A 23012-nucleotide genomic window follows, 5' to 3' on the forward strand; every position below is an offset into this window, starting at 1 on the left:
TCAGGTGAGAATATTTAATGTCCTCACAGTCCATTTTGCAAGACTTAACAGCTTGATTCAATGTGTGCATGTTTGATTGTGTCACTGTCAAACAGTCCTGGACATCATACACAGCTTTTCTCAGGTCAACAATGTCAAGGTCATGTCCAGCTGCAGTATTCTCACACCCATTTAGTCTTTTCTCCACTTGTTTTGTGTGTGCTTTAATTCCCATAATTTGCTCCATGACTTCCTCCTTGAATTTATTTTGATTCTGTACAAGGGTGTACTGTAGGCGAGTTAGGTGTTTGTTTTGTTCATCCATTTTATCCAAAATGCAGTGAAACATTTGAGTAGCACTCACATTCTCTGCAGCAGTGTATTTTAGTGACTCACAGTCACTGCTCGCGTAGCTGTCCGCGTTATATAGCGTAGTACGGGCAGCAGTTTCAAGGCCCCCCGGAAGGTTTCTCTCAGTCACAAGCCCCGCCCCCGTGCATGACGTACTCGGTGCACCATGTGTATGGGTGACGGTTTCAAGCCCCCCCGAAAAGTTTCTCTCAGTCTGTAGCCCCATACGCTGTGCACAGTATGAACGGTGCGGGGTGACTGTTTCAAGTTCCCCCGAAAAGACATCTCCGTCAGAACGTGCATCATTTCCAGTGTAACCTGTCTCATCCAGCACCACCATGTCGGACATGTCTGCATTTACATCACTGAATGGATTATAAGATCTCCTTCGAGCGGGTCCTTCCGCATTTTGTGCCTCAAACGACACGTTAAGCAGCTGAGATAAAGAACGGTCAAACTCACTCGTTCGGTTCTGTTCCATTTCATCCCGAAACGGGACAAGGCGGCTCGTGTCGCCGCATCCATCGGCTTCTTTGTTGATTACGGAGCGATACATTTTCCACAAAGTTGGGCGCCAATATAACCACCGTCCTCCTCTTCTTAACAGAGTAATCCTTAAGTTGTTCTTCTATGTTAAAAGAAGCAAGGAGTCCGTGCTGGAGAACTTGTGGTTTTAATAAACAAAATATATTCCAGTAGGAAATGTGAACAGCCAAGGTTCTAACTTAGTATCACTCGTAACAAAATAAAATAGAACACTGCTTGTAACATCCGTCACACACTGTTCTCTCCCTGACAAGAACAAACACAACGCGCCAGCGTATCCCATAATCCCCTTCTCAGCCCGCCAACTCTTAAAGGCAAATTAAAGGAACATACCCCTGGCCCTGTGTATACTGTATATAGCATAGGGTTACAGTACAAGTGGCTAAATATGTCTTTTTAGACACAATAAGCCAGCAGTTTCTTTATTGCTATTTACAGTAACACTTCTAGCCCCCATAAGTCAGATCCAAGCATGAAAGGTTGTGTTGTATCTTGGGAATGGGCTCAGTGTAAAATGACATATTTAGCCACTTGTATGCATGGCCCCAACCACTGAAATAAGAATCTCTAAAACAATAGAAAGAAGTAAATGAAATAATTTTGACACTCATCCTTTATATTCTTTAATTACAATCTAAAATATGAACCCTTGTTGTAAAAAACTAAAGTTGTCCTTTAAGTAAATGTACTTACAGTAGTTACTTTACACGACTGACTGTGCGTCTCCCAGTAGACAAAACAGGGGACTCTGCTCACACCGTGGAAAAAACGTCATTGTTCATTTATCCATTTGTAACTCAGAGAACATACACCGGTATATAAATTATGTATCATCTCAAAGAACACAGTTTACAGAGGTTTTACTGCATAGCCTAATTCAAGGATAATCATAGCTGAGTGGTTATAATTCACCTGAGATTGGGAGGACAGGGTTCAATCGCTAGCAGAGTCATCCCAAAGACTATAAAAACAATGTCTCCCTGCTTGGCACTCAAGCATCAAGGGTTGTTCAGTGGGTAAAGTCCCTGTGACACACTAGCTTCATGTCCAGGGGGTGTACTTGTGTAGCAGCAATGGCCCAAAGCCTCTTCCTGATGACCAAAAAGCCTATATCTGTGCACAATTTTGAATTAGTTGCAGCTGAGCGCTCATCGTGTACGATGCACATATTTTTCAACATAATGTGAGCTTGGAGATTAGCGTGACGTTTGTCCAGTGTGTGTGTGTGTGTGTGTGTGTGTGTGAGTGTGTGTGTGTGTGTGTGTGGGGGGGGGGGGGGGGGGGGGGGGGGGGGGACTGCGAGAGAGATAGCCCCGTTCAAGTCAGGCTAAAGAAACAGATCTCATATAATGTACTCAAAATGCCACTGTTGTATATTTGATGTTTGTACAAAAGAAGCTGCTACTCTTATTATTGTACCACTTCATTGCTCATTTACTGCCTATGACTAGTTTGACGAGTTATATGGATGTGTCCACTCTGCCTATGACTAGTATGACGAGTTTGAAAAAGAAAAAAAAAATATATATATATATATATATTTTTTTTTTTGAAAAATTATTTTTGGACCCCATCAAATCTAGTAAGCATGATTTCAATCGCGATTTTGCATGTTCAACCCCCATACAACCCCATCTTTCAAACAGGGCGGCCATTTTTGATTACATAACATGTAAAACATAATGGCTATTATCTCAAGAATGCCTGAACGGATTTCCAATCGGATTTTTTTGTTTGAAAGCTGTGAACAAACTGCACAAACATGGTGCATCATCTGTGCATGGGCGTGCATGATCCGTGCACTATAAATTACATTGAAGTCTATGGAGGCTTCTGGCGGGGAACCCTGATGGGAGCTGTTTCAAAATGGCAGTAAATTAGTTAAATGCTTCACTTGAAAATCAAATAAACAAAGTAAAAAAAAAAAAAAAATGTGCACTTGCCCGGTCAGGCAACCTGGTAGCACACTTCACCTGCCCGGCCATTTTATTTACCTGCCCCGGGCAGTCGGGCAACCGTTAGCGCCAATCCCTGCTTTAGTCTGTCTCTCGGTCTCTGTCTGTCCGTCCGTCCGTCCGTCCGTCCGCCTGTCTGTCTCCCATTGAACTCAATGGACTTTTGGGGTCAGAAAAGGTTACAGAAAAAATCCATTGAATGAACTGCCTAACCTCCTATAGGCTAGTAGTTACGATGTTGGCTTTCCATGCGGGGGACCCCAGTTTGATTCCCAGGTGTTTACACGTGTACATCACATGACATACTACTAGCCTCTTGTCCATGGGGTGTACGGCTTATGCAAAGGCTAAAATGTAATTTAGAAGAAGGCATGTTATAATATAGACCAGGGGTCTTCAATGTTTTCAGGCCAAGGACCCCTAAGTTGAGATTCCATATAGTTTCATCATTTGACAGCACAATCATCAGTGTATTTTGAATTCATGTCAATTTGGGTTTTCAGACATTTAAAGACTTGAACCGTCAATGCTTAATAAACTTGACCTTTCACTCTGTACTTAGTCTGCTCTTTTCCCCCTCTACACCAAACCTCTTGCCGAAAATAGCCAATCTACTTTTTGTCTTATGTTCTCAGAATATGGATTCTAGGGTTCAAGTGGACTGTGGTTAATATAAAAAAGGAGAAAAAAGGTTTCTATCGCACAAAGATTCAGAGGACCCCCCGAAGTAACTCTGAGGACCCCCTAGGGGCCCCGGACCCCCTGTTGAAGACCCCTGATATACACAGATGCCAGATCATTCTTTGAAATAGCAGATCTACAAGTTCATAGCGCGGCACGAAGTGACGCGCTATGAGCTTGTAGATCTGCTATTTCTTAATAGCCAACCAATGTGCTATAGCTCAAATCTAAAATGACACAATGCTTTCCTGGTTTTAATGGGTTCATCTCCGGGTTTTAGCGGCTCCCTCCTCCCCCCGCGCACTCGTCAAAAAGTCATCTGAGCAGCCATCAACTGAGCAGAGCCGTAAAAAGCTTTCCCCCAGCCAGTAGCCCCGCCCCCAGAGACCAGATTACCCATTTCCTTACTTTTTTCTCTCTCTTTGTCTCATTTGCCATTATGCCATCATCACTCCTTTCTCTCCTCTCTCTCTCTCTTTCATTTAGTCCCTGGAGTGTGCTGCTCGCTCTACCCCTCTCTCCTCCATCTCTCCCAGCGGACGGAGAGAGAGAGAGAAGGATAAAGCGCGATACGGATCCAGATGGGAGCGGGAGGACTGTGAATGGTGAGTGCAGCTTGTAAAGTTTTAACCCGTTTCGGACGGGAACCTCTGTTTGTAACTAACCTTCAAGACGGCAACCGCTTTTGACAACGCGTTGTGCGCTTGTAGATTGGCTATTCTCACTAGTTTAAATCATTTTTAAAATGATGAATACCAAACAAATGTTTTTTTTTTTTTTGTATTATATTTGAAGCTATACAGACCAAAGTATCGAGGTCTAAAGAAAATCCATGCCTACACAGATCCACTGAATCAGATAATTTTGTAAATCTTCACTTGTTTATCCGGTTACGAAAAGATCACGTTTAGCGGACGGAATCTCCAGCTTTGTGTGGCTGCAAACCCCAATCGCACAACAAAATTTGTGATTAGAAAAAGATCCATATTCGTGTAGCCATTGCCTAAATCCTGACCTAAGTTTTCTGGGTGCCATGGCATTGGTCCGAAATCTCATTGTTCCTACATCCCATTAGTCAGAATCTGGTGATGTTAACCTGGTGAAACATACTATGCCTAAACCTAACCCTAACCCTAACCTCCGTAAAACTATGCCTAAACATAACCCAAACCCTAACCCTAACCTCAGTAAAACTATGCCTAAACATAACCTTAAAACCTAACCATAACTAAATTCGGACTAATGAGATGTAGGATTAATGAGATTTATGGGCGGTACTTTTTTTTTTATGCGGACATACGAAAATCAGAGTTTAGAAAATGATCCAGATTAGTGGAGCCTTGGTCTTAGAGGGCGTTTTTAGCAGCGGCCTCAGTCCTAAATGGGTTAAGAGGCCAGGAATACAATGGTGACTTTGGGAGAGATAATGATCGGCGCTGCGTCGCAGAGCAAAGTGAAGCATCAGCACTCTCACACACAACAGCAAACAGCCTGTATAAAGAAAGCCCCGTGACCAGGGGTGTCACTCCAAACTCTGGGCCCTGGGTACAAGGATTCACTGCGGGGCCCCCCCCCGCACAATTACTTTGTGCTTAAACTATTGAAAAATAGCAGATATACAAGCTCACAGCGCGGCACCGAGTGCCGCGCTGCGAGCTTGTAGATCTGCTATTTTTGAAAAATCGTGAACATTTGTGCGGAGTCTGAATATTTCAAAACCTTCTAATGTTTTTTGAAAAACCTAAGTTTCTATGTCAGTGGTGCTCAAATATTTTCATGTGAGGACCCCCAAAATGATATATTTATTTGGCCACGGACCCCCATCTCAAAATATTTCGTTCCAGGGACCCCCCAGAAGCAAAGTTTGAGTTACAAATGTTCGCTTACATAGGCCTATATTCAAAGATTTGCACCCATTTTCACGACTTTTCAAAAATAGCAGATCTACAAGCTCGCAGCGCGGCACTCGGTGCCGCGCTGTGAGCTTGTATATCTGCTATTTTTCAACAGCTAAAGACAGGCCCCTCCACCTTGGGCCCTGGTAACTCAGTCCCACTTTCCCCCCTCTTGTGACGCCCCTGCCTGTGACCTTCGCTGTGCTCTGCTTTCGATGGCTATGATTCAATTAAACGATAATCATCGCTTTAATGAAGACCAAGAGGCGTTCGCTAAAACTTTGTTTGGTTCCTTCAGGCTATGAAATTGATTTAGCCGCGGAGGTCGACTGGAAGAAAGGGATTGTTTACTTATAGTCCATAACGGGGGAGGGGTTACTCTTCTGCATTCACCCAGCTCATGGCTGCTCAGATGGCTCAGATGAGCAGATAGGGGTTCGGGCAGATCCAGATTCAGCTTTATTGTCACATCACAGGTTTACAGGTATAAAGAAGACCGTCAGGTCGCAGTTACTATCAAAACCTCCAGTGGCTGTCAGTCAGTCTGTCAGTCAGTCTGTCAGTCAGTCTGTCAGTCTGTCAGTCTGTCAGTCACCTCACGTCACATCACGTCACACTTTTGCCCTACTCATATCTCTGCCACCGTTGCCCCTATCCATGCCAAACTTTGCACACACATTTTCTCACATGGCCCTCTTCTAGCGCCACCATGAGGCTGAGGTGGGGTTGGGGGGTTTGGAGGTGAGGGGGTAAGGGTGAGGTGAGGGGGTAGGGGTGGAAGGGGTTAGGGGGGTGATTGTGTATCTGTGTTTGTACATGATTCCTTGTATTTCTGTGCATCAGGGGAGGGGGTGTTAGGTGTGTGTGTGTGTGGGGGGGGGGGGGTGTGTGTGTGTGTGTGTGTGTGTGTGGGGGGGGGGGGGGGTCAGAATGGGGCTTCGGAAGGGGGGTGTTAGAAGTGGGGGTGACTGTGTGTCTGTGTTCTGGCATAATACTGTGTATTTCTGTGCATCTGTGCTTCCGTGCATGTGTGTGCATTGTACCTGTGGTGGTGTCTGTGTACTCCTGGGCCTCGTGGTGTTTCTGGTGAACCCATTCTCCGTTGCACTTGAAGAAGATCTGCAGCGCGGGCCGGGCCTGGCAGCGCAGCCTGATGGGGTTGCTCTTGATGATGTAGGCGTCGCTGGGCTCCAACAGGAAGTGAGGTAACGTTCCCGACTGACCAATGACATGCTGCGATGACTCACCCCGAGAACCTGGAGGCACACAGAGACACCACATACCGTTGATACTTCATATCGTCGTTGTCGGGGTGGAAACCGTGTATGTCCAAAACCATTTGTTTTGTATTTATCATTTTTAAAATGATTTAAACTAGTGAAAACAGCCGATCTACAAGCATTTAGATCGGCTGTTTTCACTACTTTTGTGAGACGGCCTTGTATGATGAAGCAGGGCTTTGCTTTGCTAAAAAATGTACATGTGAAACTTGGAGATACGAGGTTTCTGCCCAACAGTGACGATATACTATCCTATTACATGGCTTCTTTGAATGCTTGGTTCTGATTGGTCAATCACTGAATTTCAACCCGTTCTCACCCCGACGGCATCACACCCTTGACGCGCTTTGTACGCGCTTTCGGCGCCATGCCTGAATAGCGCAGGGTTGCTTTCGGCGTTTGTCTGAGACGCGCAGAGGATGGATTCAGTTTTGCCCAGGTCTATTGATAATTTGTTGTCATTGAGCCAGGTGCAGATCTTATTTAGCTGGTCCCTGATTGGGCTACGGGCTTAAACAAAGAAGGACACTGACATAAATACCCAGCCGATCGCAGTACGCTCTGCTAGAGTAAGTAATAAAAGACCACTGAGAGACTCAGAGCACCTGCAGCACTGCTTGATTTTGTGCCGTAAACAAACAAACAAACAATGTCATTTACATTTTTTAACTCTCAAGAGTTATAGATCTATAAGGGTCCATTTGGTTCACCAACTCTCCATCATTTTAGCTGGGGACCACCTGGAACCCCCTCAAGCGCCACTGGTGGTCCCCGGACCACCGGTTGAAAACGACTGTTTAAGTGGTTAAGGGCTGTGTAATGATTAACACGCGTTGCTATTCCAGAAACGCTGCCCCGTGTAATTACACTGTAACTAACCTGCTCGTGACCCGTAACCATTGTAATGGTGATGAGCAGGTTTTAATGACGATAATAATCACCCCTCACTCCCACCCGCTAGCTAATTACATAGGATGCAGTGAGACAGTGTGGTGCCTCGAGAAGCTACTGTATATCCCAGGCCAATCAAGATGCTATAGCATCTGTCTAAACCAGGGGTCTTCAGGGTTACTAAAGGGGGGCCACCGAATCTTTGTGTGATAGGATATATATATCCACAATAGAGCATTAAAGAAAGTCGACAAGTCGACTCAGTCGACTTCATACAAGTCGACTCCCACTAGAGAAAGTCGAAAATCTGCCTTGACAATTTGGCCAATGTTTAATTTGTCATTTTAGAGGTATTAAAAAAGTCTTTAAATTGGCACTTTAGAAATGTGAAGATACCCTCTATACACTTAACTTTATGTTGGTTTGTTTACAGTTGAGTGAGAAAACAATGTTTCACATTAAGTTGAATTGGGGGGTCGTGTGCGACGATAAAGTCGACTTCAACTCAACTTTTTACTGAGTCGAGTCGACTTGCAAAAATCACAAGTCGTTAATGCTCTAATCCACAAGTTTCCTTTGTCTCTTGAGCCCTTGCGTGAAAGGTGGGCATGGCTTCCTGTTCCTCTTAGCTGTTTCATTCTGACTGCTGTTGCTGCTGTGAGCATAGACATAAAAAGGTAGACAGACGTACGCCTCCTTCAGCTCTGGGGCGTCCGTCTTGGAGGATAGGCAATTTTTAACTTAGATATATAAGGCAAGCTTCCTGAATTCTGAAGCATGCTTCCGCGTCTGTCACAGAAGGGGACGTTTGGTTGAATTGAAGCACCAGCGAAAATAACGGGGGGGACAGGGGTTTTTCGTCCCCCCCATAGGGTCCAATTAGTACCCTCCAGTCACTTCCAGAAGACCCCCCGTCCCCCGCCAGTCAGCGAGCGATCATGTTTCTCTCTCTCTCTCTCTCTCTCTCTCTCTCTCTCTCTCTCTCTCTCTCTCTCTCTCTCTCTCTCTCTCTCTCTCTCTCTCTCGTGTATAAGAACTTTCCTCAGGGAAGCCGGATGTACAAAACTGGGCCACTTGCTGGTGCCTTTTTGAGTCCCTACAACGACAGGTCCACATACGGCCTAGGCTGCTGGGCCAGATCATCAAGGAGGTCAGAGAGTCTCTAACACTGCACCTGAATGTCTTTCTGGAGGAGAACTGTGGAACAGAGGGTCTGTGGGAGGAGGACATGGACTGTGTTTTCCCACGTCTAAAGGTGTCTGCAAATGTGGGGCAGTGGCAGGAGGAGGAAAGGCAGTTTTCTCTCGTTCACAACTCCACAACTTAGCTGGTGTGAGGACCTAGGGAAGAAGGCGATGTATGAACTAGGGCAGGGCTACTCAACTTGAGATGGCTCAGGGGCCACTTAGCAAAATACCAAAAGTCCAAAGGGCCGCAAGCTTAAAATGACAGTCCTATTTTGGACGTTTACATCGATTTTGTACAGTATACAGTCTAATAATTAAGGAAACGCACAGAAAACAGCCACATTTCCATATCTATGTAAGCCAGGCCAAACCTCATTGAACCAAAAGATTGTCATGGATGGAATGATGAAATTGATGACATTAGATTTTTTTTTATCAAATTAGGCTTTATTCACAAAATGGGAAGTGAAAATGAACAGTTCTGGTTCAACCTTTTTGTAACCTCCCCTGTGTCTGGGTATTATTATTCAATCACTCAAACCCCAGCATCCCTATTCTTGGGGGACATTCACCAAAAATAGCCGATCTACAAGCTCACCACAAGATGCATTGTGAGCTTGTAGATCGGCTATTTTTGGTGAAGAGAGTTATTGTTTGGAAAAATAACTCAAGTACAGTTCAACTCAGCCTCAGATGCACTGTACTTGTAAAACAGTTTGATGCTTTGAGCTTTGTAAAACACAACAGCTCGGAGGAGATTTGTGATAATAAGCATAGTTCCTTGGCTGCAGCGCGATCTGTTGGAATGCTTGCACTGTCGGTGCCATAGAGTTATAGTCGGAGCTGACTGGCGGAGTTGCGGAGGGAGAGACAAGCAGCGGAGACAAGGGCTAGGTCTTTTAGCCTGAAACATGACGATCGCGGGATTCGCGGCCGTTCATATCGCACGACCGTCATGCGTCTCCACTCCAGTGAGCCCGACTGTGGTTGTCTGGTGCAAAATCTCCGCATATGTGTGTCTGTCTGACTGTCTCGTTGTAGTGTAGCCACCTGCATCTCTGCAGTCTGCACTGCTGTGCTCGCGTGAATATTGACTGTATTCACTTCCTGACTCTTATCCCTAACTACGGGGTGCACCGAGGGTCAAACATCACCGCGTTTTGCGTTTCGCGTTAACTTTCACAGGCTTAGAAAATCATATTTTTATTGGCATGATCATGACGGGCCGCACAGACACGCGGAAAGGGCCGCATGCGGCCCGCGGGCCGCGGGTTGAGTAGCACTGAACTAGGGCATTAACGAAGAGAAAGTTGAAAGTCGAAGATGAAAAAAGTTGATCCAATATTTCAGTGCTACATTACTTTTGGTATAACATAGTTCTATTGTGAAAATAGTAGAGATGGACCGATTGCAAAATTCTTGGCCGATTCCGATTTCCGGTTTTATTAAATTCTGATCTGCCGATACCGATTTTTCCGATACCGATTTTCTATCTAAGAAAGAACAATAATTATACAATACACCATATATTTTTTGGCTTGAGTACCCTTTCCATGATTTTTTTTATCCAAGTACTCCCTTTCCCAGACAACATTTTGCTTATATAACTGCAATTAAAACCACAACTATGGTAGGCTATATGCATAACACCCCTGTTCAACAATATAACATCACAAATAAGAAATGGAGTGAGTTTCAAACAGTGCATCCTGAGCAGATTTATTTTCAACACTGACAATAAGATTCAGTCAGTTTTCATGTCAATAACTAGTAATCAACAACCAATCATCAACTGATCAACAAAATTCAAAAACACATCTCAGTTGGCTGGTATTCTACCATGTAATTTCTTCAGTATCCCATGCAGTACCTCTGGGTATCACCAGGGGTACTCGTAGTACCCCAGTTAAACACTGGAATAGTTGACTTTCAATGTCACAATCAACAATGTTTTAAGCAGCACTGAGTTAACTTAAGAAAATAAAACTTGAACTCAATCTAGTGCAATGTTTGTACTTGAAAAATGAAAGCTGGTGCTATTTAACTATTATTATTATCATTGTTATTAATATGCTGGTGAAATTGGCTTGGCAATCCTTTCTGTTTTTATACTGTCATTAGTATCAACAAGCAACCCCCCTGGTTGCTTGTTTCTCTCTCAAAAACAAAACCTGGCAACATTGGGTGATCAGACAGACTCAGAGAAGTGTTTATCTTAGCACAGGACGCTAAACAAGCAGGCTACAGTGGACACTCATGCTGCTCATGATTACATGCATTTATGTAGCGCAATATTTGGGATATGTGTGGCTGGCTACCAACAGGGAGGAAACATCGGAAAATCACTGTTGATAGCACGTAAAATAGACGATTCGCACGGAAAATAAAATAGACGCTTCACGGACATTTTTAGCGCTTCTTCGGCAGCCTTTGCTATAGATTTCAGCACTTTTGCGGGAATAGCATGGTGCCCTGTGCTTCAGCACATAAAGCGTGTGCATTAATCTGGCCATTCTTTAGCATGATGTGAGTTTGTATGCCTTGTAGATCAGCTGTTTTCGACTAAACTCACGCAGCCAGCCACCACTAGCTGCTGCTGTTCGTTGTGGGTGTGAGAGTCAGAGTGTGTGTGGAGGGAGGGAGGGACGGGGAGAGAGAGCGAGAGAGATAGACGGAACACTATAGCCCCGTTCAGCTCGCATTGTTGCTTTTGTTCAGATGTACTGTAATGAGATGGAGTTATTTATTTGAGCGAACGGGTAATATCAATGCAAAGAGCGAGTTTTGGATCATCCTGGCACACAGTGAAATAAGTCCAAATCTGCGACATGTTTTCTTCATGAGTCTGTTAGCGTTAGCTTCGCTGCTGCTTTGTTTTGGTCAGCGCGCGTTGAGCCACATGTTGCGTACTGCGAATGCGTGTCATTTTTGATCGGCGGAAAACCGGAAATTACGTTAGGACCGGCCGGTCACCGATTGAGGCCGATTTTATATAATACCGGCCGATTTTCGATACCGGCCGATACCGATGTCCATCTCTAGAAAATAGCAGATCTACAGGCTCACAAGCATGTAAAATTAGATCGTCTATTTTCACAATTTCTGCCTCTATATATTTGACAATTTGGACAATGTTTAATTTGTCATTTTAGAGGTATTAAAAAGTCCTTAAATTGGCACTTTAGAAATGCGAAGATACCCTATACACTTAAACTTTATGTTGGTTTGTTTACTGTTGAGTGAGAAAACGATGTTGCACATTAAGTTAATCATCTGAGGACCCCCCAAAATAATTGGGGGGACGTGTGTATGTGATAACGTCATCAAACGATAAAGTCGACTTCAACTCAACTTTTTACTGAGTTGAGTCGACTTGCACAAAATCACAAGTCGTTAATACCCTAGTATGAACTGAGCGTAAAAGTCAGGCACTGTCAGTCTCTGCACGCCATGAAAGCATCGAGGTGGACAAGAGTTATTTGGTCCAGGCTCCTCCCCGAAGGGCTGCTGGCGGGCTCTGTACAAGCTGCCCGTTGAAAAACGGACAGCTGACCTCCAGTGGAGGATTGTACATGGAGCTATAGCTACAAACAGACACAAAGCACACATTGATCCTGATCACGGGGTGGGGTACGTTTTCTGTTTGCTGGAGGAAACGCTACAACATCTGTTTTTACTGTGTACTAGATAGGCTGAGAGATTTATTCAGATTAGAGTCATGGTTTCTTGGGCTGGGGGAAAGCTTTTCTGCTGATCTTTTTATATTTGGTCCAAAATATTCTGTAAAAAAGGGGGAATCCAGGTCTTGATGGATTATATGTCAGGGGTGGCCAAGCTGGCTATATGGTTAAAGGACAACTTTAGTTTTTTACAACAAGGGTTCATATTTTAGATTGTAATTAAAGAAAATAAAAGATGAGTGTTAAAATAATTTCATTTACTTCTTTCTCTTGTTTTAGAGATTCTTATTTCAGTGGTTGGGGGTATGTGTACACATGGCTAAATATGACATTTTAAACAGAATAAGACCATTCCCAAGATACAACACAACCTTTTATGGTTGGATGTGACTTATGGGGGCTAGAAGTGTTACTGTAAATAGCAATAAAGAAACTGCTGTCTTATTGTGTCTAAAAAGACATATTTAGCCACTTGTACGCATGCCCCCATGCGTTTGCATGCCCCACATTTTAACACGGTAAACGCGATAAAACAGTAGAACGAAGAAAATGAAAACATTTTAACACTCACTTTTTCTTTTCTCTAATTACAATCTAAAATATGAACCCTTGTTGTAAAAAAACAAAGTTGTCCTTTAAGTTAACTTTGTTCTGAAGTTCATGTAACGTCAATCACAGTATATATGGTTGATTTACTGTATCATGTAATAAGATTATAAAGGTATTTCTTAAATTCAAAATGCTCTCTCTCTCTCTCTCTCTCTCTCTCTCTCTCTCTCTCTCTCTCTTTCTGTGTCTCTCTCTCTCCCGCAAAACTTTCATCCTGCCGTCCCCTTCCTATAGCATCCCAGGGTGAACAAAGAGACAGCGCTTTCCATTCCTAAATGGCTAGCCGCAGGCGAGCTCCACCTGTCTGCTCAACTGCTGTTTATTTGTTGCACGGAGCGGTGACTCACTGCGGTAGCGAGCGCGTGTGTGTTTGAATAGCAGCAAAACAAACTCAAACCCACACACTGTCTGACAGACTGAAACATGAATTATATAAATGCAGTACACATTACGGCTGTCAAACAAACAGCACAACAGCTCTTCCGGTTATTGCCTGCTTGTTTAATATAGTAGGTCTCATTTTACTGTTTACTGATGGCGTGACAACAATGATGGTTCATCGGTATTATTCCTTCTACTCCAACAGATGTGACATTTCAAAGCTTCAGCATTTCCTGTACTTTTCCAGCATTTGTTCCTGGAAATATGTGTTTTCCCAGGTTCTTTTCACTGTTTAGCGTCATACCGGTAGATGACTTACGCTACAGCCGTGAAAGTGCATATTGAAAGCGAAGGCCCGAAAGATGGCTATTTCCTCATGAACATCACAAACATAATAACACACGCAAGCACGCACGCACACACGCATGCACGCACGCACGCACGCAGATGACTTAAACTGCTGCCACGAAAGTGCATATTGAAAGCGAACACCAAAAGAAGCCTATTTTCTCAAGAACAGCATACATAGAACAGTATCAATACTGCAATGTAGAAATACTCTGTTACAAGTAAAAGTCCCGTAATCTAAATTTAAAGTACAAAAGTTCTGGCATCAAAATATGCTTAAAGTACCCAATGTAAAAGTTACTCATTACTCATTACGCAGAAAGCACTGTTTCACAAGTACATCATATAAATCCGGGGGTGAGGGGGCACGGTCGATAGAGTTGTCGCCTCACAGCTAGAAGGTCCTGGGTTCGATTCCCGCTGGAGGAGCTGGGGGCATGTTCTCTCCTCCGCATCATCAGTGCCCATACCCTAAGTGGGGTTGGCAAAAGGGCCTTTCTGTGTGGAGTTTGCATGTTCTCCCTGTGTCTCCTAAGGTAGGTAGTATACCCTCACAAAAAACATGAAGTAATCCTGGTCTCTATACTGCCTCCCCCTGGCCAGCCGGGGTGTCTAATGGAGGGGAAAGGAACTGGTTGGAATAACGCGTGTTCCTTCCACGCGCTACGTCCAACCAGGGAATCTCTGTTCTTAATTCATTAATCATGGTCATGGAAATGATTAGATTTGTTGATTTGATTTATGAAACACTTTTGAAAAATGTTGGAATTGTTTTAAATTGATGAAAAGTTTTTTTTTTAATCTCTCTAAATAATATATCGTCACTGTCGGGCAGAAACCTTGTATCTCCAAGTTTCAAATTTGTATGTGTTTTCGCAAAGTAAAGCCCTGCTTCATCATACAAGGCCGTCGCACAAAAGTAGTGAAAACAGCCGATCTACAAGCACACAACGCCTCGCATAGATCGGCTGTTTTCACACGTTTAAATCATTTTCAAAATGAAACGTATAAAACGAACGGTTTTGGACATAAAAGGTTTTCACCCGACAACTGCGATATACAGTAGGGTTCGTGTGGTTAAATTAACACAGGATCTCAGGATTTTGGCAGTGCCTGCATGCCACTCATCACAGCCCCATACATCATTCATGAGGGCGGGCCGGGCGCTGCCATCAGTTCATGCGGACGGTTGTTCCAGAAGTGCCAGAGGCGCTGAGAGAGGCTGAGAGTCTCTTTGATGCTGTCAGGGGAGACGGCCATGGCCTCTCTCTCTACCCCGCAGCTTCCACACTGATCTACAGCCAACGGGCCTCCCCGCCAATAAGCCACCGAGACCTGGGACGCACTGAGTGCCGCGCTGCAAGCTTGTAGATCTGATATGTAACCCCCATCTCGAAATATGTTGTTCCCCCCCCCCCCCCCAGAAGAAAATATTTGATTTAAAATTTATAATTTTAAATTTCAAAAAGATATGTTCAAAGATTTGCTAAAGAAATCACGATTTCTCAAAAAATAACAGATCTACAAGCTTGCAGCGCGGCACCAAAAAATTACATTTAAAAAGAAATATGAAAAGATTTTAGAATATTTTTTACCCCGATTCTATACAATGTCTTCTAAATCCTTCTTCTAAATCAGTGGTTCTCAAAGTTTTTTTTCCCCCCAAAATTACATGTATTTGGCCGCGGACCCCCATCTCAAAATATGTTGTTCCAGGGACTCCCGCCCAGAAGAAAATATTTTAGTTACAATTTTCCATTTTTAATTTCAGAAGATATATTCAAAGATTTGCCAAAAAAAAAAAAAAAAAACACAATTTCTCAAAAATAGCAGATCTACAAGCTCACAGCGCGGCACTCGGTGCCGCGCTGTGAGCTTGTATATCTGCTATTTTTTGATAGTTAAAGTGGTTCCGGGTCTTAATGGTATAATGCATGAGGGCTGCAGAGAGATACATCTGTGCCCAGCGCGAGACAGGGAGGGAAACAACATGTCCATGTCCACGGGGCTGAGTGATTGCTCTATCACACGCGTGCTCGCTCGCGCACACGCACGCAACGCACTCACGCACATAGATGACTTACGCTACAGCCGTGAAAGTGCATATTGAAAGCGAACGCCCAAAAGATGACTATTACCTCAAGAACAGCATAGCCTACTAACACGCACGCACGCACGCACGCACGCACGCACGCAGATGAATTACACTGACTTACACAGCAGCGAAAGTGCATATTGAAAGCGAACACCAAAAGATGCCTATTTTTTCAAGAACAGCATACACATACTACTGTAGCCTACAAACACGCACGCATGCATGCACACACGCACGGACGCGCACACACACACACACACACACACACACACACACACACACACACACACACACACACACACACACACACACACACACACACACACACACACACACACACAGACAGACACAGACACAGACACACACACACACACACACAGGCACGCAGCCACGCACGCACGCACAGTCACAGATGACTTACACTTCAGCTGTAACAGAGCATATTGGAAGCACACCCAAAAAAGATGGGTTTGCGGGGGGTTTCCTTGAGAACAGCCAATAATAATCTCCGCATGACGCGTTCCAAGAAATGGATTTGTGCCGCGATCACTGTGGGTGGTCTCTGGTGGTGGTCCAATATTATTCATGGCTTTTAATGAAAATCTAGCAGTGAGAAGGAGGTAGGTATAACTAACTGTGCAATGCAGCCATCTGAGAGAAGCCTTTGGCTGGCGATTTGGCTGCTTTCACGCAGAGAAAGCTGTTGTTCTACTCATGCCGAGCCATAGCGAGTAGAACTGGGTTCAGTTGTTATATTTCTGTTGCTTTATATTATATTTGTTGCAACCGCCAGGTCGCTGTTACTATCAAAACCTCCACCGGTCTGTCAGTCTGTCCGTCACGTGTCACGTTACACTTTTGCCCTATACTCATATCTCCGCCATCGTTGCCCCTATCCTTGCCAAACTTTGCACACACACTCCTTGGCTGCCAAATCACAACCTCCACCCACTCATTTCTCACATGACCCTCTTCTAGCGCCACCATGAGGCAGATTCTTGCAAAACACATTTTTTGACACTGCTCCGACAGATTTTGCCCTAAAATCACGCAAAGCGGTACACAGTATCTCTAAAGTCATGTCATCAACATGGATCTGTCCCATTTCTCATATTCCCTCCTCATTGGCTACCATTGCCTTCTAAAGTTTGTGTCGCTTATCTCCCGATTAGGGAATCTTACTGGTAATATACATGAAATTAGCTTCCTGCATGTTCCCATCCTAACTATTACTAGCTATTAATACATTTACCATCCTAGCTATTAGGAGCAGTAGCTGATATTAATACATTTAATGCCATTGCCTACGGTTCTCAAACTATAGACGGATGGCAAGGTGTTCAACAGAGGCCTCAAATTATGGTTGAAATAAAATAAAAATGTGTTCACATGTATAGTTAATGGTTATTGGAATGATTATGTTTACTTTTGTTCATTATTACTAGTACAGTATATCGTCATTGTCGGACCTCGTACATCCAAGTTTCAAATGTGTACATTTTTTCGCAAAGCAAAGTCCTGCTTCATCACGCAAGGCCGTCGCACAAAAGTAGCGAAAACAGCAGATCTACAAGCACACAACGCCTCGTAGATCGTCTGTTTTCACTCATTTAAATCATTTTATAAATGATAAATACAAAACAAACGGTTTTGGAGATACAAGGTTTCCACCCGACAACGACGATATTTATACTTTTTTGTACTTTATTGGGTTTTAGAATAGTGCTGTTCTATTTTAGAAAAGCCGCCTGTGGACAGGCGTTGAAAACCAGCACTCGTGCTATATACACTTTAACCCATTTAGGCCTGGAATTATTGATTGCTTTAACCAGTGAAAAATAGCAGATATACAAGCTCACAGCGCGACACCGAGTGCCGCGCTGCGAGCTTGTAGATCTGCTATTTTTGAAAAAGTCATGAAAATGTGTGCAAATCTTTGAATACATGTATTTTCAAAGCGAACGTTTGTAACTCAAATTTTGCTTCTGTGTGGTCCCTGGAACGAAATATTTTGAGATGGGGGTCCGTGGCCTAATAAATATAATTTGGGGGGGGTCCTTCACATGAAAAGGTTTGAGAACCACTGACATAGAACAGACTAACTGAGCTCCAGTTAAGTGAAAAGGACCTTTTCTTTGACGATGGCTGGCCAGATTGCTGACATAGAAACATAGGTTTTTAAAAAAACCTTAGAAGGATTCAAAAGACACTTATAGAATCGGGTCAAAATTCAAATTTTCACGATTTATCAAAATAGCAGATCTACAAGCTTGCAGCGCGGCACTCGGTGCCGCGCTGTGAGCTTGTATATCTGCTATTTTTCAATAGTTAAAGCATAGAATAATGATACACAATGATGTGTACCCGTTCTGCATCTGGCTCGTCCTATGTGATTGTGATGTCCATGTCAAATAAATAAGACACAGAAACACCTGGAGGCAGCACTGGAAGTCTGTAAGCTAGAGTGCATGTCACACAAGACCCCGCACGCTGCCTGAATGACTGCCAACGGATCGAAATGGAGACAGTAAATCAGCTCACAGTTTCCTTTGTACACCAGGCAGTGACTGATTGCTTTTGCACCAGGGCTCATCAGTCACTCACTGCTCTGGCGTACTGAGAGGGAAGGCATAGCAGCACCTGGAAAGAAACGTATCCACAAGTTTCCGCGGGAGTTTACTGGAGACTATCCGGACCAAACTTCCGGGTTTAACAGCAGACATACAAGCTCACGTCGCGTCGCAGATGCAACCCGTTGAGAGCTTGTAAATCGGCGCCGGAAGATCGATGCAAACGTTTGCGCGATGCACTATGGGGCGTAGGAAACTTGTGGATATATCTACAGCAGGGACGGGCAACCTTAGGCACGGGTGAAACATTGGCACAGGGGAGGGTGATCACTGGCACACTGGCATAAGTTTGAGAAAGAGATTTTTTTTTCTTTTTACATTTTAATATTTGAAAACTGTTAAATAAGTCAGTTAAAGGAGCTATAGTCAACTTTTTCTTGAAAAACGGATGCTAAAATAAAAATAATGTTTCAAAGATATTTTATAAAAAATAAGCTTCATACATAATAATAATAATCATTTTGGCCAATGTCAGCCCGACAATGGCCAAAATTATTATTTTATCATTATTTTACGCTTTTTGAGGTCATTTTTGAATTGAAACACATATATGAAGCTTATTTTTTTATAAAATATTTTCTAAACATTTTTATTTTAGCATCCGTTTTTCAAGGGAACACAACTCCTCTAAGGTATAACGTAAGACGCCTTAAGGGCGAGAAGTGACCGCAGGGAAACAACAGACTTAAAAAGATAGACAATGTAAATCTGGCAAGGTACACACACACACACACACACACACACACACACACACACACACACACACACACACACACACACACACACACACACACACACACACACACACACACACACACACACACACACACACACACACACACAGTAGCTGCAGTGCCCTGTCAATCAGTGAGACAGCGCACGGCTGCAGTGAGACCTGGGCACATGAAAGGCAAAGGCACGCACTATTAAGGAGGTTTAATAATCAATGGTCGGGTCTCTCTGAATCACGGAAATAGACTTTGCAGAAACGTGACGGTCCATTTCAATGTCAGTCTGTCGCTCCAACACATGATGATATGCACCCAGAAGGGGGGGGGGGGGTCGCACCTGAGTGCAATCAGTGTGGAGCAGTGCAAACGATACAGATTTTTTGTGTGTGTGTGTGTGTGTGTGTGTGTGTGTGTGTGTGTGTGTGTGTGTGTGTGTGTGTGTGTGGGCTTGCAAAGCTATCTTTGTGGGGACATCATGTCCCCACAAAGATAGTACAATCCAGGGAAAAAAACATGTGGGGACAAATGAATACGTCCCCACAAGGTCTTTAGGGGTTAGGTTAAGGGTTAGGGTTAGGGTTTAGGGTTAGGGTTAAAATGAATGGAATGTCCCCACAAAGATAGTAGACTATGTGTAATGTCCCCACAAAGTAGCAATTGCAAACCTGTGTGTGTGTGTGTGTGTGTGTGTGTGTGTGTGTGTGTGTGTGTGTGTGTGTGTGTGTGTGTGTGTGTGTGTGTGTGTGTGTGTGTGTCGTTACAGGCAAGCATTACAGGCAGTGTGACAGGAAAACGTAACAGGCAGTGTGACAGCGTGACACAATTGCTGCAGGTTTTCCTAGTAACTACTCCCTGCGGTCACAATTAATGACAGTTCAATGTTGAAAATGTGTGGTACTTCCCTTACAGAGTTTACATAACAAGCAGATTGGTAAAACATAATATTTCAAGTTCTGGATTTCAGCCCATATGTGCTTAAATACACAGTGTACATGATATGATTTATGTAAGCTTGTAGTGAGTTTCTTTTTCTTTCTTTTTTTTCTGCACAGCACAAGTTTAGAGCTAAAGTCTGTGTGCAACAGATGGAGGGCGTGGTGCTGTGGACCAGAGATGAGGAGAAGAGGAGACGGAGGTGGATGGAGCAGCAGATGATGAGTGGGTGAGAAGCAGGGAGGAGCATCTGTTCAGGTCAGCCCAGGGCAAGACGCTAATGTAGGAGAAATATAAAATGTTCTGTACCATGTTCAAGTGGAGAGAGAAGTCATGTTTTTAATGTAAAGTAAAAGTATCAATACTAGACTCGTTCTCTACGAGCTTAAATCCCTCAACAAACATAGTTGGGTTAGAACTCAAGCTATATCCACTATGGCTATCTTTCACAACTTGACTTAAGAAAGCTCAGAACAAGTCAGCTTAGGGAACCGAGGTATTTTTTTTTTTACGTGTTTCGTGTTTGCTTTTTTTTTTTTTTTCAATATTAAACAGGTTTGTACTATAGGTCATGTTCGAGATTTTCCACCGTAAGGTTCTGCATGCTAATATCTCTGAACTGAATTGTAAAATGATTTCTTATAAGCATAAACTGGAAATCTGACATTTGATATCTTATGGATCTATATACTATTTGTACTATTGTAGTACTATTTGTACTATTTCTCTTTTTATTTATTTATTGACTTTTTTTCCTTTTCTGACCAATTTGTCTTTCTTTTTGTAGATAGATAGATAGATACCTTTATTATCCCAAGGGGGAAATTCAGTCACCCAGAGGCGGCACAGCAGTTAAGGTTACAAGAAGAAGAAAAAAGAAAGAAAATGACTGTTGTGTACAGCTGAGCAACAAAAAAACAAACAAGAAAGAACAATACAGGAGAAAGTTAAATATATATATATATATATATATATATATAATATATATATATATATATTAAGTGTCGAGAACAGTTGAAAAAGACACAACAAAAAATAATAGTACTTAAAGTTTCTATAATGGATTGCAATTTTAAAGCAGTTTTCTAAGCATATTGCAAACTCAAAGAACTTACAATGGTCCATTCATTCAAACATTAGGAACTACTTATCAACGCAGTGCCAAAGAATATACACATATATATACATAAGACAGTGTCTGCACCAAGACAATAATAATAAAGCATAGCCTAATTCAATGTAGAAACACTGTTATAAGGAAAATTCTATTTGAGTAAAAGTACAAATGTAAATGGCATCAAAATGTACTTTAAGTAATAAAGATTTTTAATAATAATTGAACTTTTGAGAGCATAAAATGAAACCAAATGGACACTTAATACGGGTCCATTTGGTTTCATCTTACGCTCTCAAAGAGATAAAGATCTAATAAGGGTACCAACACTCCATAATTTAGCTGGGGACCACCTGGAATGCCCTCAAGGACCACTGGTTGAGTTGAAAAAGGAAATCTCTTCATAAGAAGCCAGAGTGTGTGATACTTTTATTTCCCTGCTAGCAATTATACGGCATCCCGCTTATTGTGCGGTTCCATATTCACTGTCATCTCCCCGTGTCCCCCATCTCCTTTCATCCTGCTCTGTCCCTGGACCGCCAGGCTCATTGTCACATCAATCTGACTGCATAACGTCGTTGTCGGGTGGAAAGCTTGTATGTCCAAAACCGTTCGTTTTGCATTTATCATTTAAAAAATGAACTAAACTAGTGAAAACAGCCGATCTTGTGTGCTTGTAGATCTGCTGTTTTCACTACTTTTGTGCGACGGCCTTGTATGGTGAAGCAGGGCTTTACTTTGCGAAAGAACGTACACATTTGAAACTTGGAGATACGAGGTTTCCACCCGACAACGACGATAAGTAATGGCTTCTCCGTCCGTCACTTTGTGAGGGACCTTCTAAAGCGGGTGTTTTCAACGGGACCCGATCTGCTCTTCCTCTCAGAGTCAGGCATGTGCACACATAGACATCAAAGGGGGCTTGAGCCCCTGCCCTTTTATCCGTCAGTAAAAAGTGCCCTCTCCAGATCATGAATGCAGTTTTTATTATGGTGAAAGAAATGCAAATGCCCTCTTTCCATGCCATATCTGAAGGCAGCATTCAAGAGAACTGCCTTGTCCAAACTCTCCTGAACTTGAAAGCTGCGTCTTATGTTGAAATAATTGCCCTCTCTGTGTAGAAATACGTACCGTAAACTACATCTCCAGTATTCGCTTGATTATGCTTAGTTTAGTGTGGTATCAAGTACCGAAAATAGCCGACTTCCAAGCTCACGCTTGTGAGCTTGAAGGTCTGCTATTTTCGATATTTCCACCAAAAGGCCCTTTTAGAAATGTCAGCCCCTGCCTCTCTAACATTCTCTGCACGTCCCTGCTCAGAGTCTTTAGCCATAGGCCGCAAAAATGTGTACAGCGTCACGCCATTGGTTTCTACAGACCGAAATGAAGCCTATTTTTGCAGCGATTTCTTTCTACTGTATATCCGCTTGAAGCAAACGTGAATGCAAATGTAAATTAATGCTATTGGGCTGTGACCGCATCGAGAGCGTGTCTTCACCCGCTAGCACCAGTAGAAACCCTAGAAACATACCCTACTTCAGTGGTTCTCAACCTGTGGGTCGGGACCCCGAGGAGGGTCCCCAAATTATTTTGGGGGGTCCGCAGATGATTAACTTAATGTGTAACCTTGTTTTCTCACACAACAGTAAACGAACCAAAAAACAGTTTAAGTGTATGGAGGGTTTATGCACATTTCTAAAGTGACAATTTAAGGACATTGTTAATA

The 23012-nt window shown here is 43.2% G+C and overlaps 1 protein-coding gene across 1 annotated transcript in view; it reads right to left on the bottom strand.

Moving 5' to 3' along the window:
• LOC308298119 (netrin receptor UNC5D-like) overlaps positions 1-8808 on the bottom strand; it is a gene marked incomplete at both ends in the record, with an annotated part of 131846 nt that extends 123038 nt beyond the window's left edge. The window contains 2 exons of the mRNA XM_080741676.1: positions 6451-6663; positions 8697-8808. Of these exons, the coding sequence (XP_080597802.1) occupies positions 6451-6663; positions 8697-8808 (325 nt within the window). The remainder of the gene's footprint in view (positions 1-6450; positions 6664-8696) is intronic.
• Positions 8809-23012: the final 14204 nt, after the last annotated feature.

This window comes from Nannobrachium achirus (assembly GCF_963921795.1).
Source record: "Nannobrachium achirus genome assembly, chromosome: 14".
Taxonomy (NCBI): Eukaryota; Metazoa; Chordata; class Actinopteri; order Myctophiformes; family Myctophidae; genus Nannobrachium; species Nannobrachium achirus.